At 36.7% G+C, this 22,209-nt stretch overlaps 1 protein-coding gene and 1 long non-coding RNA gene across 9 annotated transcripts in view; one reads left to right on the forward strand and one right to left on the reverse strand.

Moving 5' to 3' along the window:
- The window catches only part of LOC134528333 (A disintegrin and metalloproteinase with thrombospondin motifs like), a 421,345-nt gene that overhangs the window by 381,500 nt on the left and 17,636 nt on the right, over positions 1–22,209 (forward strand). For 5 of the 8 annotated variants that reach the window (XM_063361874.1, XM_063361870.1, XM_063361869.1 and 2 more), the window contains 7 exons: positions 1,461–1,516; positions 6,983–7,109; positions 10,520–10,684; positions 12,464–12,590; positions 13,162–13,266; positions 14,741–14,895; positions 17,439–17,848. In XM_063361874.1, coding sequence (XP_063217944.1) covers positions 1,461–1,516; positions 6,983–7,109; positions 10,520–10,684; positions 12,464–12,590; positions 13,162–13,266; positions 14,741–14,895; positions 17,439–17,848 — 1,145 coding nt within the window. Of the gene's footprint in view, positions 1–788; positions 842–1,460; positions 1,517–6,982; positions 7,110–10,519; positions 10,685–12,463; positions 12,591–13,161; positions 13,267–14,740; positions 14,896–17,438; positions 17,849–22,209 lie in introns of all 8 variants that reach the window. The other 3 variants (XM_063361875.1, XM_063361876.1, XM_063361877.1) reach the window with 3 other exon arrangements.
- LOC134528334 (uncharacterized) overlaps positions 9,216–22,209 on the reverse strand; it is a 35,246-nt gene continuing 22,252 nt past the window's right edge. Inside the window, exons 3-5 of the long non-coding RNA XR_010074385.1 lie at positions 18,483–18,615; positions 12,449–12,652; positions 9,216–10,753 (exon numbers count right to left, since the gene is read on the reverse strand). This is a non-coding gene — a long non-coding RNA (uncharacterized LOC134528334). The remainder of the gene's footprint in view (positions 10,754–12,448; positions 12,653–18,482; positions 18,616–22,209) is intronic.

The raw sequence follows: 22,209 nt of genomic DNA on the forward strand, positions 1-22,209 counted from the left end.
ACTGAGTGCGAAGATAATGCTTGCAGGCAGTGTTGTAACAGCAAGGGCATTTCACTCACACGCCCTTTTACTCTCAAATCATTGTATAGAAATAAAATAGAGGAAAAAAAATTGTTTAAACACAGACACAGTAAGTTCAATTAGATATATATTTTAAGTTTTTGAAAACCATTACCTATTTTGAGTTTTGTTTGTGGATAGCTCAACTTTGGTGTCAGTTAAAATATGTTATCTAAGCAGTTGTAAATTTTGATGTGGTGTACTGTTATGTACGTATTTTAGTTGTAAGGTGTAGCACTGACTACATTAGTTAATAATAATTTTTTAAAGTAGTTTAATTTTTAGAAAATATCTCACCCAAAATGTCAAAGAACTCTTCGATTCAGATGTGGCTGAAACAGGTGGAAGAGTGAATTTAGACAAAAAAAAAAGCAAAAGCCTGTATAATTTACTGTAAAAGAGTTTTATTTCTAGGATAAAATAATATAATGTATAATTTTAGCATTTTCCAAGTGTTTTGGAGTGACTGTTCTTACTTTCATGATGAAATAATATATAACTTCCAAGATAGGATAAAATATTTTTTTTTAACCATCCAAAAGTGATCATGTGCATTATGTATGGAGAATTACAATTTTTTGAAAAGTTACTCTAGAATATTTACAAAGCTCTTCGTCATATGAGAACATTAGTTAGTTTTGACTCTTGGTAAGAATAAGAGCACAGTAATGTGCACGTGCAGTGATGTGTCGTGGCAGTTGATTCATAGGTGTGTACTTGGTGTTCAGGTACGACATGTGTCGTCGAAGAAAAGGAGGCCGTTGCACCAAAGGGACGGCTGGTATGTCCCAGAACCTCGCCCACATGGTGCCGGCAGTTGTACATAGTCGCCTGCCACCCCCTGTACAGTCCTAGCCACTTACTTACAGGTGGTGTGAGCGGTGGAGAACTATACTATAACATGTCCGAGTTTTGAAGGGTACCTCATTAACCTTGGTGTTTTAAGGACAGTGAGGGCGGAAAAATATTTCTGTGCACTTACTCATGTTCGGTATGTAAGTGAATTTTTTTAGCCTTTGTAGTGAATCTACTTCTTAAATCAAAATTAAAATTTATTTAATGAAAAAAAATTAATTATTAAACTGTTACACAAAACATTTAGATAAGTGTAAATTCGTACAGAATGTCACTAATGAGCTCGTTATCGACAATATATTAAACTCAAATTTAAAAAAAAATCGTGCAGAATTTTTTTCTGTGCTCAGGACTGTGGGCTTAGACTTGCATCGGAGAATGGAGTCGGCATCAAGAAACCTAACAAACCGCTGGAAGGAACCACATGTACTTAACTTGTTGGCGCTTGCATAGAGATATGTTGCTATGGCATCTCAGGGCTGTTGATGTGTGTTTTATGACTGCTGTTGTGAGCGTTACTTTAGTTGGCTTTTGTTGTATTGCAGATTAGACATGTGCAGACGACAGTATGCTAATGACGTTTGCAACCGAGGGACCGCAGGTAGGTTAGGCTTGCAATGAAGAAAGACACTTAGATCACTAAAACACATGATAAAATATATTGGATCCACCTGTTCTTGCACGTAAAGTAGAATTTGTATACTGTTAAACTGCTTCACCAAACCAATCATATCTTAACTAGCATAAATGTTAAATTGAAGTCCGCAAGGGCAAATGTTTTCCTAGATTTGGTAGTTACACTTTTCAGTACAATTTCTCTGTAATGTTGAAACGTAAATGCAGAACTACCTGCATCAAATTTTATCTAGGACGAAGAAATTTTAGAATAACTTAAAACCATCATGTAGTTCTTTTTGTACTGAACATTATCACAATAAAATTATGTAGTAATAAAAATTTATTTAGTATGTGAAAATTATAATATTTAATTTCGTGAAGTTCAGGTGGTTCTTATCCTTAAATAAACATCAAATATTCTTTCTTGATAAAACTTTACTTAAATTAATTTGCACTCATTGACCATAATAATAATTTTCCTGCACGACTCACTGTAATGTCTGCATCCGTGTAGACTGGGTAGCACAAAAAATTATCCCATACCACCAGAAGTTGTTACTCTGTTGTTGCGAACTGCATGTACATTAACTCCTTTTCGTTGTGACGCCCAGTACCTCGGTAATTGTGTGATCTGTGTGCTAACACGTCGTCTCGAGTAGACACAAGGCAGGATCCTTGCAGGAACACAACGAGACTGACCATGACCACGCCTTGAGTGTTCTACTGCGCTTGTGACTAATCAACCCGACGGAACGTTACGAGCAGACTGGTTTCCGTGAAATGAGAAGAATGCATTAGAAATGGCCATCATATTCCAAATATAACAAACTATTCAAGCAGCACCACCAAATATTCCACTATTTGGAACCTGGAGTACCTAAACTGTTTAATATACATATTTTTTTAAAATTAGGTAATTCAAATAATGGTAATACACCATCAAAGTTTGATTTATGTAAATTATCAGCTTTGTTAGATTAAGTAAATATTCATTTGGAAATACCTCTCTGTACCTTGGAGACATTTGACACCATATACATTTTCTTTTTTGTTAAACTGCACTTTTTTGCAATGATTTGAACTATGTACCATGTGTAGTGTGATACTACAACTAAGTTCAGAGACCTTATATGTCCACTTTTCCATTTTATAAAATAAAACAGTGACCGAAAAAACCACTTTCAATGAAAATTTTTAAATTCAAACCTAAAAAAAAAATAATTTGAGTCTGAAATGCTAATACTGTCAAATAACTAATAGCTGAGTAATTGCATGATTGAGAACCGGGAGAAAAAAACAACAAAATGCTCTCACAGAGAGATGAACATTTTTTTTCCTAGTTAATACCTTAATGGTTTCTTACATATCTTAAAGAAAACCTGCTTAACACAGCATTCCTTCAGAGTGCAGAGTGCCTGCTGTCAGGTGTCGAGGAGGGGTGAGGGGTAGGGAGGCGGAGGCTGCTCTACCAGAAGCATAAGGTTCAAGGTCACCGCGTACAGTTTCTGCGTCTTCTCATTTCGCCGGCCCAGTTTGCAGACACTTGTCCACTGTGTGTATGTGCGGTAGCTGTTAGCGAAGTGACGGTGATGCTGTCTCTTGTTGTCTGTCCCCTCTCTGCCACACACACACGCGCGCTCAGAGAGCGAGTGAGGAGGGAGGTAGCTGCCAGGTAAGGCCTGCCGCTTGCCGATACTTCCTCTCGCATACTCGTACGCTTCCTACTGACCCCTGTTAACCGCGGTAGCTGGAGGAACATTGGTAGCGCGCGTGGAGCATTTCAACACTCACTTCCTTGCACGGCGCTGACTGTGGACTGCTCAACCCAGGGGCGCAACAACTAAATTTAGAAAGGGGGGGGGGGGGGGGGGATATACCTTTTTATAAAGAATCATCGATCCCCCCTATTGAAGCAGGGGGTCCGGGTGTCATCCCCCAGGAAAATTTGTATTTCAAGGTGGAAAATGGTGCTATTGAAGCAGTTTTACTATCTAAAAATTGATTACACAGCACTTACTTTGCCCCCGTTTGCCCCCCTTTCAAGGTTTCAGAGGGGGGGGGGGGGGGGGGGGGGGGGGCAAAATACCCTTCCCCCCCTGTTGTGCCCCTGGCTCAACCTGAACTGAAACTACAGCTAATTAATAAAACATGTTCACCGTTCCTTTCAAAAATAATTAACATCAAAACTACAACAATTATTGATTTCTAAAATCAGAAAAAAAAAATAAAACAGTGCTAAAAGCTACAACAAAAAAAATTAATATGCTAACAGTAGAATTATGAAAAATATGTGTGTTAAAGAGAAGAAACGTTCGAACGGTTTCATTGAAAATCAGGTTGAAAAGAAAAAATTTATTTAAAATTGTGAGAAATGGTTGAAATGCTCCATTATCACCGAAAATCGGTAGTACCTACTGACCAGAATTTTCAGGATGGATTTATTACAAAAATGGCCCTCATAAATCTAAATAAATAAATCTTCCTTAAAATGCAAGGTGAGGGGTCCAAACATTTGCAGTGGATAGACTGTCAATGCTACAAATTTTCAAAGCTAGTTTCAAAAACAGTGGTGGTACAGAACTACAATAGTGTCACTTTCAGCATACTTTCCCCCAGTTTCAATGCGATCTCTTTACATCTGTCTGCAATCAAAGCCATCATAAGAAAATGATGTGGTCCGATTTTTTTCTGACATGCCACTGGCTCCATTTCTTTACTGTGAAGAGAATACTTGCAACATAATGAATGAAACTAGGGCTGTCGTCAGGACTATGCAACACTTGACTTTTGTTGGAGATTTCCTTGGTGCTCGTTTCAAGTACATATACGTATGTGCACACTTGTTTGCTTTAGAAAATCCAGAAGAATTTCACAGTATACAGTAATGGCGATTTAACGTGGCATGTACGACTGGCCAGATTTTTCTTTCACGAAATAAAAATTAAAATACAGTACAATGTATTAAAACAATTTTTAGTAAGCTTATGTATGGCAAAAAAAATACACATAGGCATTAATGTTTTAAAAAGTCACATAATTTTGCGTCCATAATTTGGATCTCTTCTTTAAAAAAATGAATGCTCGAATCCACATGAAAAATCTGAACGCAAGTGGCTCAAACAATACCGGGTTGCAGAAGGTTCCAAACCAAAGAATGACAACTGTATGTACTGATAACTTTGCTATAAGATAATTTTGGTGGTAATCCCTCTGGTAACAATATCTTATTGTCGTTGTAACACCAAAATCTCACGGTCACAAGTTGCTAGTAACCCAGTGAGCTACGTGAGTCCACTACTGTGGCTGATGTTCTGTTGCTGTCCCAAGTCGACGACGGTCTTGAACAGTGGAGATCCATAGCTGTAACTCCTAGCTCCTTCCGTTATTTAGCGAACAGTGTAAGAAACTTCTCTGTTCGATAGAGTTCGAAAATGGTTATCCGGGTTTTAAAGTTGTACTGAAAGTACATCAGCATTGAAACATGAAGCAATTAATTTTTAACATGTATTTAATGAACGGGGAAATAGGTTAAAATGAGTTTTTCACTGCCTTTTTTTATTTTTCTTTGCTAAATTTTTGAAAAACGTTACACGTTTTAGCTATACCATGAATATGCTGGTAGAAATAACTTTAGGTCAACTGTTTATTATTTATTAAGCAGCTTTTTCCATCACTTTATATATTCTTTGGCATTTATTTTCTAAATGTAAGGAATACAAAATTTATTACGTCTCACAAAGTGTATCATAATTAAAATACTAGTTCAACTATGTACCACAAGTAATGATATATAATAACCATATATTACAATAACTAAGGTTTTTATCTTTTATTACAGTTCTTCACTAAATTTCAGGACCTGAACAAACAAAATTTCTGGACAGTTTATGAGGACCAACTAAATTGTTCATGATCTTATATTGTATCATTTGCCTTCAGATCAGTCTTTATTTTTATTTCGAAATACACAACTTGTTCAACTTGGTTGTTGCTCATCTTTCAGAAGATATTACGTACTTACACAAAAAAACATATTTAAAGGGTTTCAAGCAACACACCATTTTTGTAATAAATCTATCTCTGGAGACAAGCTTTATGGAATGTTTTCATCGGCATGTGTACAACTAACTATAACTTACTAACCTTGGGTCTCTAATGAACACTGACTGACCTAGCTAGTTAAAAAAAACCATGCCAAAATGAAAAACAATATTATGTTTATTAATCACACTCAAAGCTCAAGTTTACCTACAAAGCATTACTGCTTATGTAGAGAAGAGACTACGCTCATGATAATTCGCTCTACGTCCACAATATTCGTAACTGCCCCAGATGTTAAATAAGTTTTGTTACCGTAGTAAAGTATGCAAATGATTTCAGTTAGAATTTTTAGTACAGTAGAAGTCTACTATCAAACAAAACAATAAAGACAGTTCTTTTTAACTTATGGTAATAATTCAAACAAATGTAGGGGAAAAAAAGTTTAAATTTCTAAACAAAATACAAACAATACACTCTTTCAAAAATATTTACATCCCAGCATGTATACAATTACATCTTGTACCTATTACTATCTAAAACAATTGGTATTCGTCATGAACCATAAGTAAAATATTAGTATAGGTAGAACACTACAGGACAAAATAATAACCAAAAGTATATACTAACTGCTACAGCTTGAAGATTTGTGATTAATATCTAACTCTTAACCCTAACATATTATAATTTAGTCTGTATATTTCTTTTGCTATCTGAAATTGTATGAAACTTAAAAAGAATTAAAGAAATCAGGTGTAACGTCATATTTATTTTACCTTCCCGTTAAAGAAACTTTTTAATACTTTTAAGTATATTTTTGTCTTGGCTGTCTTCTCCAAAAATTTTTTAATTATATTTAAATTTTTGTTGTCAGTTGATGATAATATAAAAATTCAAAATCAGAAATATAAGTTAGCAAGTGGTAAGTTGTGTTTAAAAAATAATTGAGCAAAACTGAAAAAAAAATTTTGACACTGCAATTAAGCATAAAATATATCCTAAAAATAAGGTTTCCTTTAAGTGATAGTAAATTTTTAAATACTGAAAGAAAACCAAGAATCTGTAAACATTTTCGAAAAAATTGTGGTTTTGTAGTACTTTATCCAGTTGCACTTACAATTCGTTACAATTCATGCATTTAATTATTGAAATTTGATTGTATTAAAGTACACTTATTTCGTTATAAATGGGTTATTTTGATGCTTTCCCATGTAATTTTACTTCATAATATTTATTTAATTACATTAAAGTACAAATCATTTTATTTGCATTGTAACAAGTAATTTTGTTTGGTTTATTGCATTTCGGGATAAGTGGATGTATTTCATTACCATTTGTATCGTTTAATATTATTTTGGTTATTTCACATTAATATGTTCAGTTTTATTTATTATTATTTTCCCCCGCGCAGGTTTCGCATACGTGGGAGGCGCTTGCGTGGTGAACAAGCGACTGGAGAAAGTGAACAGCGTTGCTATCATCGAGGACACGGGCGGCTTCTCTGGAATCATCGTCGGCGCACACGAAGTCGGTCATCTGTAAGTAGGCCTGAATCCTGCGTTACATCTTTAGTTCTACTGTGATTCAATGCACCAGGAAAAGTTTTTTGGAAATATTTAAATTAATCTATGTTGGAGAGTAAATAATGGCTTTTCTACAGATTAATAGAGACCAGAAAAATTTGCGAATTAATTTCGCGATAGGCTAAAATACAAATAGTTATACCTCGGTGCTGCCTCTGCTATTGGCTCACAACTCACCTGGATGACTCTGGGCCAGTGAGAAACACCCGACCAAAGCTTTATCGAATCACAGGCTGCTACGTTGGGTCGTCTCACAAGGCAGCAGCCAATGAGTGGGTGACATTTGATCGAGTGTACGTAGAACTATGGAATTCATCCTGGAGGTCATTGAACCCGCGAATTTTTCCGGTCTCTACAGATTAATAATTTTTCATTAAAAAAGAACATATTGCTGTAATATTAAACTGTTATTGGCTATATCCTTCTAATAGTATCTCATCATGTTAAATATGAAAATTTAATGATTTGTTACATGAACCAACTAGCTATCCAAGTTTTCGAGTCATCCTTGCGAAATTAGAAAATATTCAAAATGTTTAAACAGTAAGCTTTAAGAAGATTGGTAAAAAAAAATTATCTACATAACTGCAGTCATATTTTAGTTTTAGTTTTAGGTGACACATATTACAAATAAGATTTTTTTCTTTTAAAATGTGATGTTTCTAGTGGGTTTAAATAAAAAAACTGCATGTTAAGTATTTTTTTAGTTTTTTTTAATTATGTAGTATTTCAGCTTACTGACATTGAAATATAATGCACACATTAAAAAAATTAGCAATATCAGCTAGATAACTAATGATAATCAGATAAGTTTAAGCGTTTATAATTTACTAGCGACCTGCCCCGGCTTCGCACGGGTGCAATGCTGATACTAAACATACTACAGAATGTCTTTATATACAACGTTCACAGCTTTTTTTGTCATTAGACAATACAAACATTTTCCTCGCTAGATAGCTCCGATAAACGCGTTAGATCACTGCTAATCATGAAGTGCAGTAGGGCGAAGCGCGGCCTTAGACGCACTATTTATAGGCGGCAACCGCTATGTCCCTGCATTTTAAATCCGTAATATCTTCGAAAATATTCATTTAAATTACATGCTGTAAAGTGCCATATTGATCTAAATTAAATGCACAATGTATTTAAGGTACTTAATTGTATAAGGATTAATGCTGTATTGCTTAAAATCACTTCGTAAATAAGCCATTATTTCTCGTAAAAACTAAAATATAAAAAAATGGTTATTGTGGGTTATCCCTATGAGATAGACATATACCATCGCAGCCTTTTTTGTAGACCTTTTTAAGGTGTACAATACTGTAGTGTATTATTTTAATCCATCTCGTAGGGTTCAGCCAGCGTTTGCAATGTAAGCGCAAAAAATGTGTTTATTTACGACATAACACTAGAAACCTCTAAAATTATCAGTGTTTCTCTACTATATTATGCATGTATTATACATATAAACCTTCCTCTTGAATCACTCTATCTATTAACAAAAACCGCATCAAAATCCGTTGCGTAGTTTTAAAGATCCAAGCATACATAGGGACAGACAGACAGACAGCGGGAAGTGACTTTGTTTTATACCATGTAGTGATTCAGCACATTTCTTTCCGCTTCTTTATACCGGAAAAAAATAGAAAAGAATTATTGGTTTCAACTTTGTTCTCGGCAAACACAATGTGGAAAAATAAAGCACTTGCACATACTACTACATAATTTTTGGTGAGGAAATTAATTTGAAAATCATAATTAATTTTTTAAAAGCTGTTACGATTACATTAGCTCTGCATTGATATCTTAGGTTGCCACTATCCCACCAAGATCGCAGTAAAATTGTGCACCACGATACAGCCATTTTACTTGGATCGCAGTGCAATCGCAGCCATGACATTTCACACCAAGCAACAGAGGAACACATTTACATCAATTAATATAAAATATATCATCAATTACGAGATATGAAATTATTTTTCACTAAAATTTATCAAAAATAACAATTGAATGTGTATTTTTCGAACAGAGAAATAAGCAAAGGACTTGTATGAAAAACACTTACATAAATCAATTTTAGCTCGTTTATATTTGAGTAATTCATTACATATTTTGTTTTATCTTTCAAGTTGGATAATTGAAGTGTGTAGTTTCACTTAAAACACTTGTGTTGTGATTGCCGCACACCCAGTTTAATTCCTATCACAGAATGTATTCTTCAGATTCTTTATTTCATTGATGTCAGTGGTAAGTAATTTCTGCAATCTAACTACAAACAACTTTTAAAAAAAAATGGGGTGTGCCTGTGTAATGGACACGGTTATGTGTTTTACGTGAATACGTGTACGTAACAGGCAATATTTTCTATACAAAATATAAAAAATACGCTATTTTTTTTTATTTTAACACCATTATATATTCACTGTAACTATTTTACACTAATGTTTTATGTTTGCGATCAATATTTTTTTAACGAGAGCTGACGATTGAAACCCAAACGAACGTCGCAGCTTCTCCCGAGTCAAAAGTTACACTAAAAGGAAATCTCGAAACGCAGCTAAATGACCTCAAAATGGCGACGCTTCCCCCTCCACAGTCCTCACTTAGCATTAACGAATTCTTTGATCCTTTAACTATCCAGTGGTGTAATTAAATTTTGGATGGAAATGATGGATATGTAGCTGCAACACCAAACTGTATCATTCGTTTTTTGAATTGCCTCCCACTGTGGAAGCAATTTTAAAGATATATTCACGTCAATAGGGAAAGGACTGAAACACAACTACTGTAGCGCCGCGACGTCTTGGCGGGTCGACTCCCTAGAGCTCAGCGACCTTGTAATTGACACGACCCGCCTTGCCTGCTCCGCAGATAGCAACGGCCTGGAAGTCTTCATGCCGTTCCGAAAGCATTGGTCGAGAACATTCTCACGTACGGAGCAACACAGCGCAGATCTTAAATGATACAAATATGCGATAATGCTTTACGGTAATTTATTATTTAAAGGTAGTGCACTATTTGCTCGACTGGGCAGCTTAGTTAAACATAGCTATACAATACTTTAAAGTTAAGAACTAAATTTGTAATTGTGGGTTGCTGCAGGAAACACAGTTAATTAAGACTTGCAGCTAACTCCCTCGCTGATGCTTTCTTATCCATTTGGTTTGGCTTATATGTGAAGACGATCGACACGACACTTTCATGCACCTCAAGAACCTTACCACTTTTATGCACTCGGGTTGGTTTTTTTTTTTCCATAACAGCAGTCTGAAAGAACCATTTTAGTCATTTCGAGGGGGGCCGAAAACCATATGTAGTGTATAGTGTGTGCGGCTGAGGTGGAGGCGGCGCGATGTGCCCGACAGGCTGGGAGCGGTGCACGACGGCTCGCCGCCCCCCAGCTACCTGGGCGGGCCGGGGGCGGAGAAGTGCCGCTGGGAGGACGGCTACATCATGAGCGACCTGCGCCACACGGAGCGCGGGTTCCGCTGGTCGCCCTGCAGCATCGCCTCCTTCCACCACTTCCTCAAGTGAGTGCGTTACTGCGCTGGTGCTTGCCTTGTGGAAGCAGGCTCAACTCTCTTTTATTGTTCTCTTTTCTGCAGGAAAAAAGAAATTCAATTTTTACCCAGTGTGTGTGTAGAAAAATAAAAAAAGAAAAAATTTCGTTGTCTGTAAAGTTGGTTTACGGACGATAGTATAACGTGGCAACGTCATAACAAAACATTGATGAAATGATTGCATACTTTAATGAATAAAATTGAATCATTTTTATTGAATTATCACTATTTTGTATGGATACAAAGGAGTGAAATGAAATCTACAATTTAATTGATAAATTTACTTTTATTTGCAATCATTAATTCAAATACATATGTTTATTACTTTATCGAAGAGATTATTTTAACTATAACTTTTAAACATGTTTGCTATTTAACTTCTTCCAATCTGTGTTATTCTGTTAAGGATAGGACGATGATAGGAAAAGTAGGAAACGAATGGGAGTGTTTCAAGTTTAATGTGCCTCGAAAAAGTCAAATCGATGGTTGTTCCAATCGAGTGGAAGAGAGATAGATGCGGCGCAACCCTACAATGAGTGTAACGGGACACAGCATAACGGGACAATGTGCGTAACGGGACACTTTTTTGTGCGTGCAGCCGGCGTTCATCGATTTATTAGACGTTGTCACGTCAAAAAAATTCACCAAAATGCTTATTTTTTGACTAATTTCAATGGCAAAAACTTTTCAGAGGTATTTACCAGTTTTAACATGTACAGATTTTGCTGTAATTCTAATATACAGGTCCAATGTGCCAAGATAACTAGTTCGAACACACACATGCATCGCAACAGAGGTAAACATCCCATTCGACAAAAGTCGCATACCGCAAGTAAACATGCATTTGAGATGTTGAACGATGCAGTTAAAGAGTTAAATTACTGTAATTCATGGAAGCAACTGTATCCGAGAACGGAAATTCAAAATCATAATTATTGACCATCATAACATGTGGTCGAGCACCATTCCCGCTATGTTTCGGGTGTTGCAATACAGCGTTGGTGAGACAGAAAGTGACCATAGGTGACAGCATGCCGTCTGCTGACAATTCCCAACTCCTTGGTGGGATCCCTATTTTACATCTCTCATATGACAGAGAAAAAAATGGTTTGAATGAGGGAGAGAGTGTAAATGAAGGGAAATAACAAATTTCACGTGCTGCCATCTTAATGTTGAGGTCGGAACTTTTCAGGCAATCTTCGTAGCTCTCTATTCAAGTGAATCTGCTACGTTATGAAAATTTAGTTCAAGGCACATTAAAATAAATAAATATGTGCAAAAAAAAGCTAATGCCTAGTTTAACATGTAAAATTAAAGATGTGGTAAATTTTACTGTATTTAATACTGGCAGTGGTACCTACATTTAACAAGTTTTAATTTCCATTTCATCACAAAGCATTCTGATAAACACAGCTCTCTCTATCTCTCTCTCTCTCTCTCTCTCTCTCTCTATATATATATATATATATATATATATATATATATATATATATATATATATATATATATATATATATATATATATATATATATAAACACACACACACATCACTATGAATATTACTGATATCTGCAGTGTCATTGCCATAAGTGGTGAGAAAGTATAAAATATATTACAGTCTGTTTGGTTGATTTTTTCCCTGTTTTATTTATAAATTTGTTAATTCTTAAGGAATCATATTTTATTAAAAAAATAAGGCATAGCCCCTGTCCACCTGGAGCATCAGTAACCACCTGCTGATGTTGCAGTGGAGACACCGCGACGTGTCTCTTCAACTCGCCTCACGAAGACGAGAGCTTGCCCCGAGTGCTGCCCGGGAAACTGCTCACGCTGGACGCCCAGTGCAGGAAAGACCGAGGCACCAGCGCCTGTTTCGTGAGTAGTCGTCACCACCGTGACATGAAGTTACAACAACAAACGTCTGTGGCCAAGATCACCTGAAATTGTGGCCACACTGCATGAATCCACTCTTAAACAAACTTCTTTCTCCTTACCTGCCTAGCTGTTAGTATTGATATGCATTTCTTTAATTATTATTTATTAATATTGTAATTTAATTTCTATAAAATACTACATTATGAAGTCATATATAAAATTGTAATACAGTTCTTCACACAAGAACATTTGAGCATGTGTAAGTACATGTATACAGTATCATAAAATAATTACAAGCTGAGCTATTGTTACACCCTAGATTGTTACATTTAGTTAAATAATTGTGTTTGAAATAATATTAATATAGTAATATCCATATTTTATTAAACTTTGTAATAGTTATAAAGCATTCCAGCTTGTATGGACTTGGAACAGTCATTCCCAATAACTTCACAAAATGCAACACAAACACAGTTCACTAAACGCCTGTTCCAACTGAGGGTATGTGAACACAAACCGCTCGCTCGCCGTACGCGTCATCAAGGGATCGTCGCACGCGTGTTGTTCGCAGAAAGACGACCGGGTCTGTGCCCAGCTGTTCTGCTTCGACTCGGGTTCCGGGTACTGCGTCGCCTACAGACCGGCGGCTGAAGGATCTGCGTGCGGGGACGGCCAGGTACGGCGCGCCATCTGGTGGCGGGCAGCCATACTAACTCCAGCTTCGTGCTAGGATCTAGAGGTGTTAAAGTAACGAAAAAAAGTGTACCCGTATGTATTCGTTACTATAAGAATTAGTACTCGTTACTATTGTATCGTTACTCGTTACTTCTGATACCGCATAACATGCTATGTTATGTTGCAGGAACGAATCGAGTCGTATTGCGTACGCGTACAGTATGGCGTCGCGTAAATAATAATAAATAGAATATAAACAATTAACAATATTTGATAATTAACAGTTTTTGTTAACCAAGAAACAATTAAATCTAATTAGAGCGGCTTTATTATATTATCTCTTTTAAGATAAAAAAACGTGAAAATTCGCAATAATAAAAAAACAAAAACATACATATTTCTAATTTGTAAAAAATACTTTCTTACATTGTTTCTGTTCCAATCTCAAACTTTGTGTACACACACAATACCTTTAATAAACAGTAAAAAACTTGGACTACGAATTTCCAAATTATACTTTACTTAATAAACAAACATCGTTCTTTGTAACGTAAATTCATCGAATATGCGCGCGCATGCGTGAAACATACGAAAAATGCGAGTAACGAAATGCAGCCGTGTGTAACGTTTCATTACTCGTATATAGACGGCGCACCCGTTACTCAGTAATGAATACATACGGTTTGTTACAGCTCTACTTGGATCTAGTTCATTGATGATCATCAGGTAGATGTCCAAGTGGTAATCTTGAAATTCCCGTCCAGGGGGATCACACCAAACAGGGGCAACGAAGCTCTTATTTGAAGTTAGTCCCTATGATATTACCAACCTTTTAAGTAAAGCACCAAACCAGTATACATGTAAAGGTATGCTGTGTATTCAAGCAATAATAATGGTATTTTGTTAACCTAAATAATGTTCTTTTGCATCTTTAAACATTAATATTTATTAATTATTTAATTTTAGTTTTTCAAATTTATCACCTCTATTGTTGTAAAACAAACACATAAAGTGTGTTCACAATGTTACACTTGATTTGTATTTTGTGGTAGAAGTTTAGTCTTGCGCATATTCATACTTTTGTGGTTTGTGTTGCTGGATATAAAATTTGAAAAATTCTAATTGAAAATGTTTCAAAAAACAAAAATGGGACAAAAAAAATTTAAGTGAAAGTTATAAACAAAAAACCTTCCTGAAACGAAAGACTATCGTGAATAAAACTAGCCTGTGTTAGAAAAAAAAAAATTAAAATGTTTACAACGTGGTTCTGTCGTTTTAAGCCACTGTGAACAGCAGTGTGACATAAAACATTACCTTCGCCTTTGTCGTCCTTTCATCTCCGTCTTGTGCAAGGCAATGTGGAATCACATCAGGTGTGTACAGTTTCCCACCCCTGAGATTACTGGACCCATCACCAATAATCAAGTGAATCACGAAGAAGACTGTCACGCTGGTATGTTGCACGATGGTTCCAGTACTGCCTGAACGGCAGGTGCGTGGCGGAGCACGAGAACATAATCCCGGACTACTCGCAGAACACGCCCACGTACCTGCGTCGCAGCGACACCGGCCTGGCAGCCACGCAGTCGCGCCCGGTCTACACCAGCGCCCCCAACAGCACCACCAAGAGGTACACAACACTCGCCTGCTACGCACACCATGTCTGCTGTGTGATACCGTTTCTTTTCTTTCAGAAGGAAAAAATTATCTAATTTTACCTAGCCTCTTAAAATCATCAATTTTTTTTATGTTTTTAGAAGATAAATTAATTTTTATAAAACAATTTCAAAACATACCACACCTACCACACAATAGCCACCTGCATTGCTTTTGAGCCTAAACATTTTCCAGTTATGTATGTATTTATTCCATTTGGTTCTCCTCATCCACACTGGCGCAAAGCTAATTATGCAAAAAAGTATGAACTATGTATATATATATTTTTTCATTTTGTTGAAGTTCGGCCACTCAAAAATACTACAAGTTTAACCATGTTAAACGTAAAAATAAAATAATAAACGGGATGGGACGTTCACACGAGTGTAAAATGTTTTATAAGGAGAGACCGGAAAAATTCGCGAATTCATTTTGCGACAAGATAAAATACAAATAGTTATACCTCAGTGCTGCCTCTGCTATTGGCTCACAACTCACCTGGATGACTCTGGGCCAATGAGAAACACCCGACCAAAACTTTATCAAATCACAGGCTGCTACTTTGGGACGTCTCACAAGACAGCAGCCAATGAGTGGGTGGCAATTGACCTAGTGTACGTAGAACTATGGAGATCATCCTGGAGGTCATTGAACCCGCAAATTTTTCCGGTCCCTATTTATAAGTGTTTGCAATTCCTATCACTTACGCACCTTTTTTACCCATTATATAACACTTAGGAAATATATGTGAATAATATTTGTGGCAGAACAACAAATGCAAACTAAGCATACTGTTAAATGTACAGAAATAATCCTTAACTAGTAGTAATGATGAGAAAATGAAAAATCAACATGGTGTGTGGTATTCCCTTTAAAAATTAAGTTACACTGTTTTGGATATAATATGTTGATACAAACATTTTTTAAAAGATTGTAAATATTATAAAATAGAAATAAAATGTGTTTTCCTGGAAGAGAAATTAAATAAAAATTGATAACATAGCCAGTTCAAGTATTTTAGTTTGTGCTGTAATAGAGACATGTAAAACCTCTAGAGCATGGCATAAATGTACAGGAATATTTATTAACTTATTTTATTAGATACTCAATAATCAATAAAGTAGAGTTTTAATGGGTGAGAACATAATGTCAAAGCATACATCTCAAACATTAGTTGATTATTCAAAGCCAAATGTAGGTACTTTCAAAGTTTTCTTGTACTCATGCGTGAACATACGTGCATGGATAAATGAATGTTAAAATATGCATGGTACCACATTCATCCGCCCTGACTCAGTTTCCACACACTTAAGAGCATACTTTTCCCAATGGCTCGTGGACATGCGGTGGTGGATTGGTAATTTGATGCTCAAGCATTGATGATTGATCACCAAACAGAACTAGTGATTTACAGACAGTGAATTCATTACATTTGTCCACAGTGTACGGAACTAAAATTATTGTGATTAAAATATTTTCATATGCGTTATCTATTTTGGTGAATGAATTAAGTTCCTGAAAACATGTGTCGAAGTAATTTTGGAAGTACATACAGAGGAACTTCGGAATATGATTGGAAAACCAGGAAATTGATAAATAATCACTGATTTAACTATGTGGGATTGATATTATTTTGATAATCTTTAAGGTGAGCAGCACAGTCTTTAATTATATAAATACCTATGTAGTTACTTCACAACTGCTTAAGTTTGTGTTCAGAACAAGAGTAATTTTGTAGAATGCATTATCTCAATTTTTTATTATCTCTCATGATTAAAGTAAATCTTGAGGTCTTTACAAGCTGCTGAGCTGTAATTTTTTTACATAATCTTCAGTGGCATATTATTATTTTTTTAAGAAAATTAATTAAATTTTTTAATTATTGTTATTAATTATTATATTCTCTTGTTATCTCTTTCTCTCAAATAGGTATGAAATGAATTATGTTGTGTTTGGTAGTTTTTATTTTAAAATTTAATTTAATTTTCGTCAGTAGAAAAGCTATAAGGAACTCTAAATTTGTTTATTTGGAACAGTAAGCATTACTCTCTTTATTTATTTATTTATTTATTTATTTATTTATTTATTTATTTATGCCATTATTTCTGTTCTTTAATTCGTCTTTAGTAAAAACAATTTTATATGATTTAAGTTTAAGCTTTTAATATTAATAAGAGCTGCTTATCTTAGATGTAGTGGTGGCAATGCTTATTTCTAGAGAAAGTAAACTTGTAAATATGCACTGGTGTAGCGAATTTTATGCTTGTTTCTAGTGCAAAAAACATGTAAATATGCATGCACAAAATTAGCTCATACTTTCAATCATAACCGTTGTTATTTTGATGTAGTGGCTAAAACACTCGTTAGCACAAGCAAACTTGTAAATAACTATGTATAACGATAGTGACAGCATGAGTATCAGTATATTAAAGAATTTTGTAAATATCCATGTAAATATGTGTGTACGTGAGTAGCTTGCTAATGTGCGAGTGACGGTTGATGTGAACTGTGACGCAGGTACTCCTGGGAAGATTACTCGAGCGGCGGTCAGACGACTCAGACGTCATACAGCTCCACTACGACACAAAACCCATTCCTGTTGTTCAGGCAGTACTTCACGCCCCCACAGACCACAGCCTACCGGTATCCCAGCACGAGAGGGTACGACCCCCGCTACCTCGCGCCCACCACAAAGAGCCCCTACGACTTTAGCGACATCAAGTACGCCACGCAAAACTCGCACGACTACAACTCCATCAACACCAACAACAATCAGTATTACCTCAACGCAACACAGAGTCCGCAGGTAGTTCACACTCTGTCTGCGCCCGTGCCGGGCCAATTCCAGTCTTCGTTCCTCTCGGCAGCATCTCAAAACGATCCTTCTTTCTCGAATAGTCCGATAACCGAGGCGCCCGTGTTGGACGGTAAGTTAAAAGAGAAGTTATGAACAGAAAATAAACCTCCCACTTCCATGTTCTAATTCACCAGTAACTATGATTTATAATTAAATCTTCCTGTATTCTGTGTGCTATTTAAGCTATTTAACAGCTGATGTATTATTTCTTGAAATACTGTTATGGAAATCTCTAAAGCCATTAAATGCAATGAATAAACTTTCAATTAACAAATTTCTTAGCTATAAATTTTTCATTCCATACTAACACAAATAAATTAAAATAGTAGTTAAACGTACAGCAGCTTTTCTCTTTAAAAGTAATGACTTTTTTTTATAATTATTTTTACCCAAAATAATATTTAACTATGTCTGCACACTTCTTAAAGTGCAGTTGGTAACAAATGGCTGTAGTGCAGCATAAAACCATAAATTAAAGAAGAAATAACAAAAATAAATGCATATCTATTTTTTAAGTGGCTCAGTTATTATCTTCATTTACTGTTTTTGATGAAGAAATTATAATTATTTTCTACATGAATTCAGTCTGTGTCTCTTACAGCTAGCTTTTCAATGAGTAGAGCAACAATCATGCCAGTAGTACTTGACAGAAAATTACAAATACAAGCATCTTTAATAGAGCTCTATTAAGGCTTTCGTATTACCTGTATTTTTTTCATACAACTGTTAGGGTTTTGGCCACACCAAAGGTACTTAGTCGTCCCATTTTTTCAACTGCAACTATAGTAGTCACCAGATAAAGAGATAATTGCTGCCTGATGGTGGTTGCAGTGTTAGCTGAAACATCAGCAAAATGTAGCTTTTGATACTGCTAAAAAACCAAATGCCAAGTATATTTGTTACAATTTTGCTAAAACGTATTTTATGTGTTCCTCATGCAGCAAGTTAATGATTTCATATCTAGATATTCATAATCATGCTTTTCTAGCAACAGGCTTGTTCTTTAGTTTCAAAATTGTAGTACATGTGTACTTTAAAATTAAGAACAATTGCAGAATCCCCTAATTTATTAAAACTGCATATACTGCAACACCTGACAAGAAAAGTACTCTGAGATTGATCAAGACAGACATATGACAGCCTGCACAGCCAGTGGACAAAATGTGATACTTTTGTTACATAAATCATTGTTGCACATTGTTACATTAAAAAAAAAATCCTTTTTTTTACACTTTCCTGGGGAGAAGGGGAATTTTTTCGCATAATAATATTCAGGAAAACATTTTAAAAAAAAAAAGGACTTTCATTTATCAAACATGTCAGCACTAAATGACACTGAAAAGTTATGTGAATTGTCGTAAAGTGTGAAATTACAGAGGTGTAAAAAAAAGGGTTCTTTATTTGTACATACCTACAGGCAGCCATGCAAAATGAGAGATTACAATATAAAGTGATCATTTTAAGTGGCAGCCATGTATATAAAGTGTTCCTTAACTACTAATTAACCTTGTGAATACACATAACAATATGTATCTATTAATATAACAGTTTCTGTCTATTTTTAACATATTGGTTTGTGGTGTAGGGTGCTTCTACACTTGGCATGAGCAAACGTTGTGCTGCAAAATGGTGATGTGGTGTTGGCAACACTGTTGACTGGCGAAATCTGCTTTAGTTTTTTTTTATCATATTTTGCACATTTTTTAAAATTTATTGATGTCAATTTGGTACCTAACAAAATCGAAGCTTAGATATGTTTTGTTTGTTTTGGAATTTAGAATTCTGGTGGCCTAAAATTTTCACACATAGATTTTCCGATACATAGGTACCTACCTGAATATTTGGTTAAGCTTTACTGGCAAGACAGTATGTCCGTACTAAGATTTTGAAGCTGAAAGGAAGAGCAGTTATCTTCAAAAATTGTGTTTGAATTATCTTAACAGTATAATAACAGTAAAATGGGTGCATACTGCATATACTAATGTACGCATGTTAGAAGTTATACTTACTAAGCGTAATAAAAAACTAACTTCAATATTGCATGCATATAATTAACAGAAATAAAATAATAAAAGGACTGGAATAATATTATTAATATGGTTGCTAAATAATAAATAAAATAAAATTAAAAAATATAAATTCTCAGTACCTAATCAATATTAATATGAAAACATCTTAAAATTATTATTTAAATTAGTAAAATAGTTATTTAAATTAGTAAAATAAAGATAAATTTTATTCTAATTTATCAATTATTTATTAAATTAAAAATGTAATGATATATAATAAAAATAAATCATACTTAAAGTTAGGTACATAAATCTCACTTGCATAAAACACATGAAAATATTTATAGACAAAATTTATATCACCTATATTAACAATAAATAAATGTTTTTAATGATATGGACCATATTCACTTTCAATCACTAAAGTATATGTTTACTACTACTACTATTTTTATTATATATATATATATGCTTTTAAATCATATATATATATTTTTACTACTACTACTATTTTTATTATATATATATATATATATATATATATAATTTTATATATACTGTATATATAATTTTAAATCATATACTTTAGTGTGACGACAGTCGTCGTACCCTCCCAGATACAGAGGCCGTACCTGGCCACCGACGCGGGCCTGAGGGGGCCTATTTTCCCCCCCAGTGAACCCCAGTGTGTGCGACGGCCAGGGACGCACCCGCGTGCGCCCTAGCATGCCAACGAGTGTTTTTTCTATGTGACTTTATCTTTTATTTCAGTGTGTATATATTTGTAAACGATTAAGGGATTTGAATGTGTGTAATTAGCTTATTTTATTTATTATTCATTGTGCAAGTTCGCTGTGTAATTAATGTCTCGTGTATGTCTTTGTAAATAATTCAATAACTTTTTCTGAAGTGTTTCGCCGTAGTATGTAATTGCAGCCTGGCGCGCCGCGGGACGGAGCTCTCTCCCACGCCGGCCGATTTTCCCCTCCCTCCCCGCCACCCGCGGGCGCCGGCCCGCGGGCGAGCGGGGAGAGGCAGTCGCGTCCTGGTCTCGAGCGGAGACAGACGTGTTCGTTGCTCCGCGAGCCGCGCACGTTGCGCTCGGGATTGAACGTTCGCTCAGCCCGCAGTCGGTCACGGCAGCTGAGCTGCCACCGCGAATCAGCTTAGCATTGTTAACTTACGAGTCATCGGGAGACGTGTCTAGCGGGCAGTTTCTACAACGCGAACGTGGTGCTACGAGTCTCTGAACTTTTCGCCGTCCACGGCACATTACGTAACGGGCCGCGTATGTACAGCGTTCCGTCTTCGGGCCCTTTCTCACTGGGTCAGCCTAGCATTAATAAACTTTACGATTCGCGCCGAAACGTATTTGAGAACCGCCCCGTCATCAGGGAGTCCGTGTCGCCGTGGTAGGGCACTTGTTCCGCGACGGTTCCGCCAGGCTGCGGCAGGACTTTATAAGCGTTAATAAAAGACGGCTCGTGAAATTCGTTAATGCCGTGTTCTGCTTGCGACAACCTACCAACATTCCTCGCAATCACTTCACTCTCCCTCCAGGTCCCGCCTTTCCCGGTCCCGGCCACGTTGGCCTGGACCCACACCTCTCCGACGAGGGCAGTACGGGCATAACAGGACATTTATTTCAACGGGAAAACGGGGACCTGAAGCCGAGGGACGTCATTTGGCGCCCAACTAGTGTGGCCGTAAGCATACGCAAGCGCACGCAAGCGCACGCAAGCGCACGCAAGCGCGCAGGTGCAGGACAGAACGGAAGCAGGTGCGGCTGCGCGGCGTGGGAGCGGCTCGAATTCGAGACGTCGCGCCGGCGCGCCGGCGGGAGATAACGCAGCGCGGGAACGGCGCGAACACGAGACGTTTCGGCGAGAGATAGCGCGTCGTGGGGGACAGAAATACAAGACGGCGGTGCAGCGGTATCCCGGACTGAAGATAACGCGCTGGGGAGGATCGTATTGTATTACTGGGGGAGATTGTGTTCACGATCCGCGGATCAGTAGCACAGGAGGACAGGATGGCGTGGAAACAGGCGGGACAAGAAAGATACGATCTAATCAGTTTCGAAACGGACTTGTGTGAGGAGGGAGACTCCGCGAAAATGGACGTAAAAAACGAGGTTTGCGGGTCCGGCGGCGCGGCCGAGGGCGCAAACAGCACGGACAGCACAGTTGAGGACAGTAAACGGGAACAGGGGGACAGGCACGCGGACGCAGATGGGCCGGTAGTGCGGTACGTGAGCACGCAGTTTGAGTTGCCAGAGTTTGCGGGGAGAGACAACGAGGACCCGCGGGAGTTTTTGCGGGAGTGTGAACACCTCCTAAAACTGTACGAAGTGCGACGGGCGGAGTGGACGCCGCGAGTGGCGGGACAGCTCCGCGGCGAGGCAAGGAACTGGTGGTCAATG

Source organism: Bacillus rossius, chromosome 1 (assembly GCF_032445375.1).
Source record: "Bacillus rossius redtenbacheri isolate Brsri chromosome 1, Brsri_v3, whole genome shotgun sequence".
Classification (NCBI taxonomy): Eukaryota; Metazoa; Arthropoda; class Insecta; order Phasmatodea; family Bacillidae; genus Bacillus; species Bacillus rossius.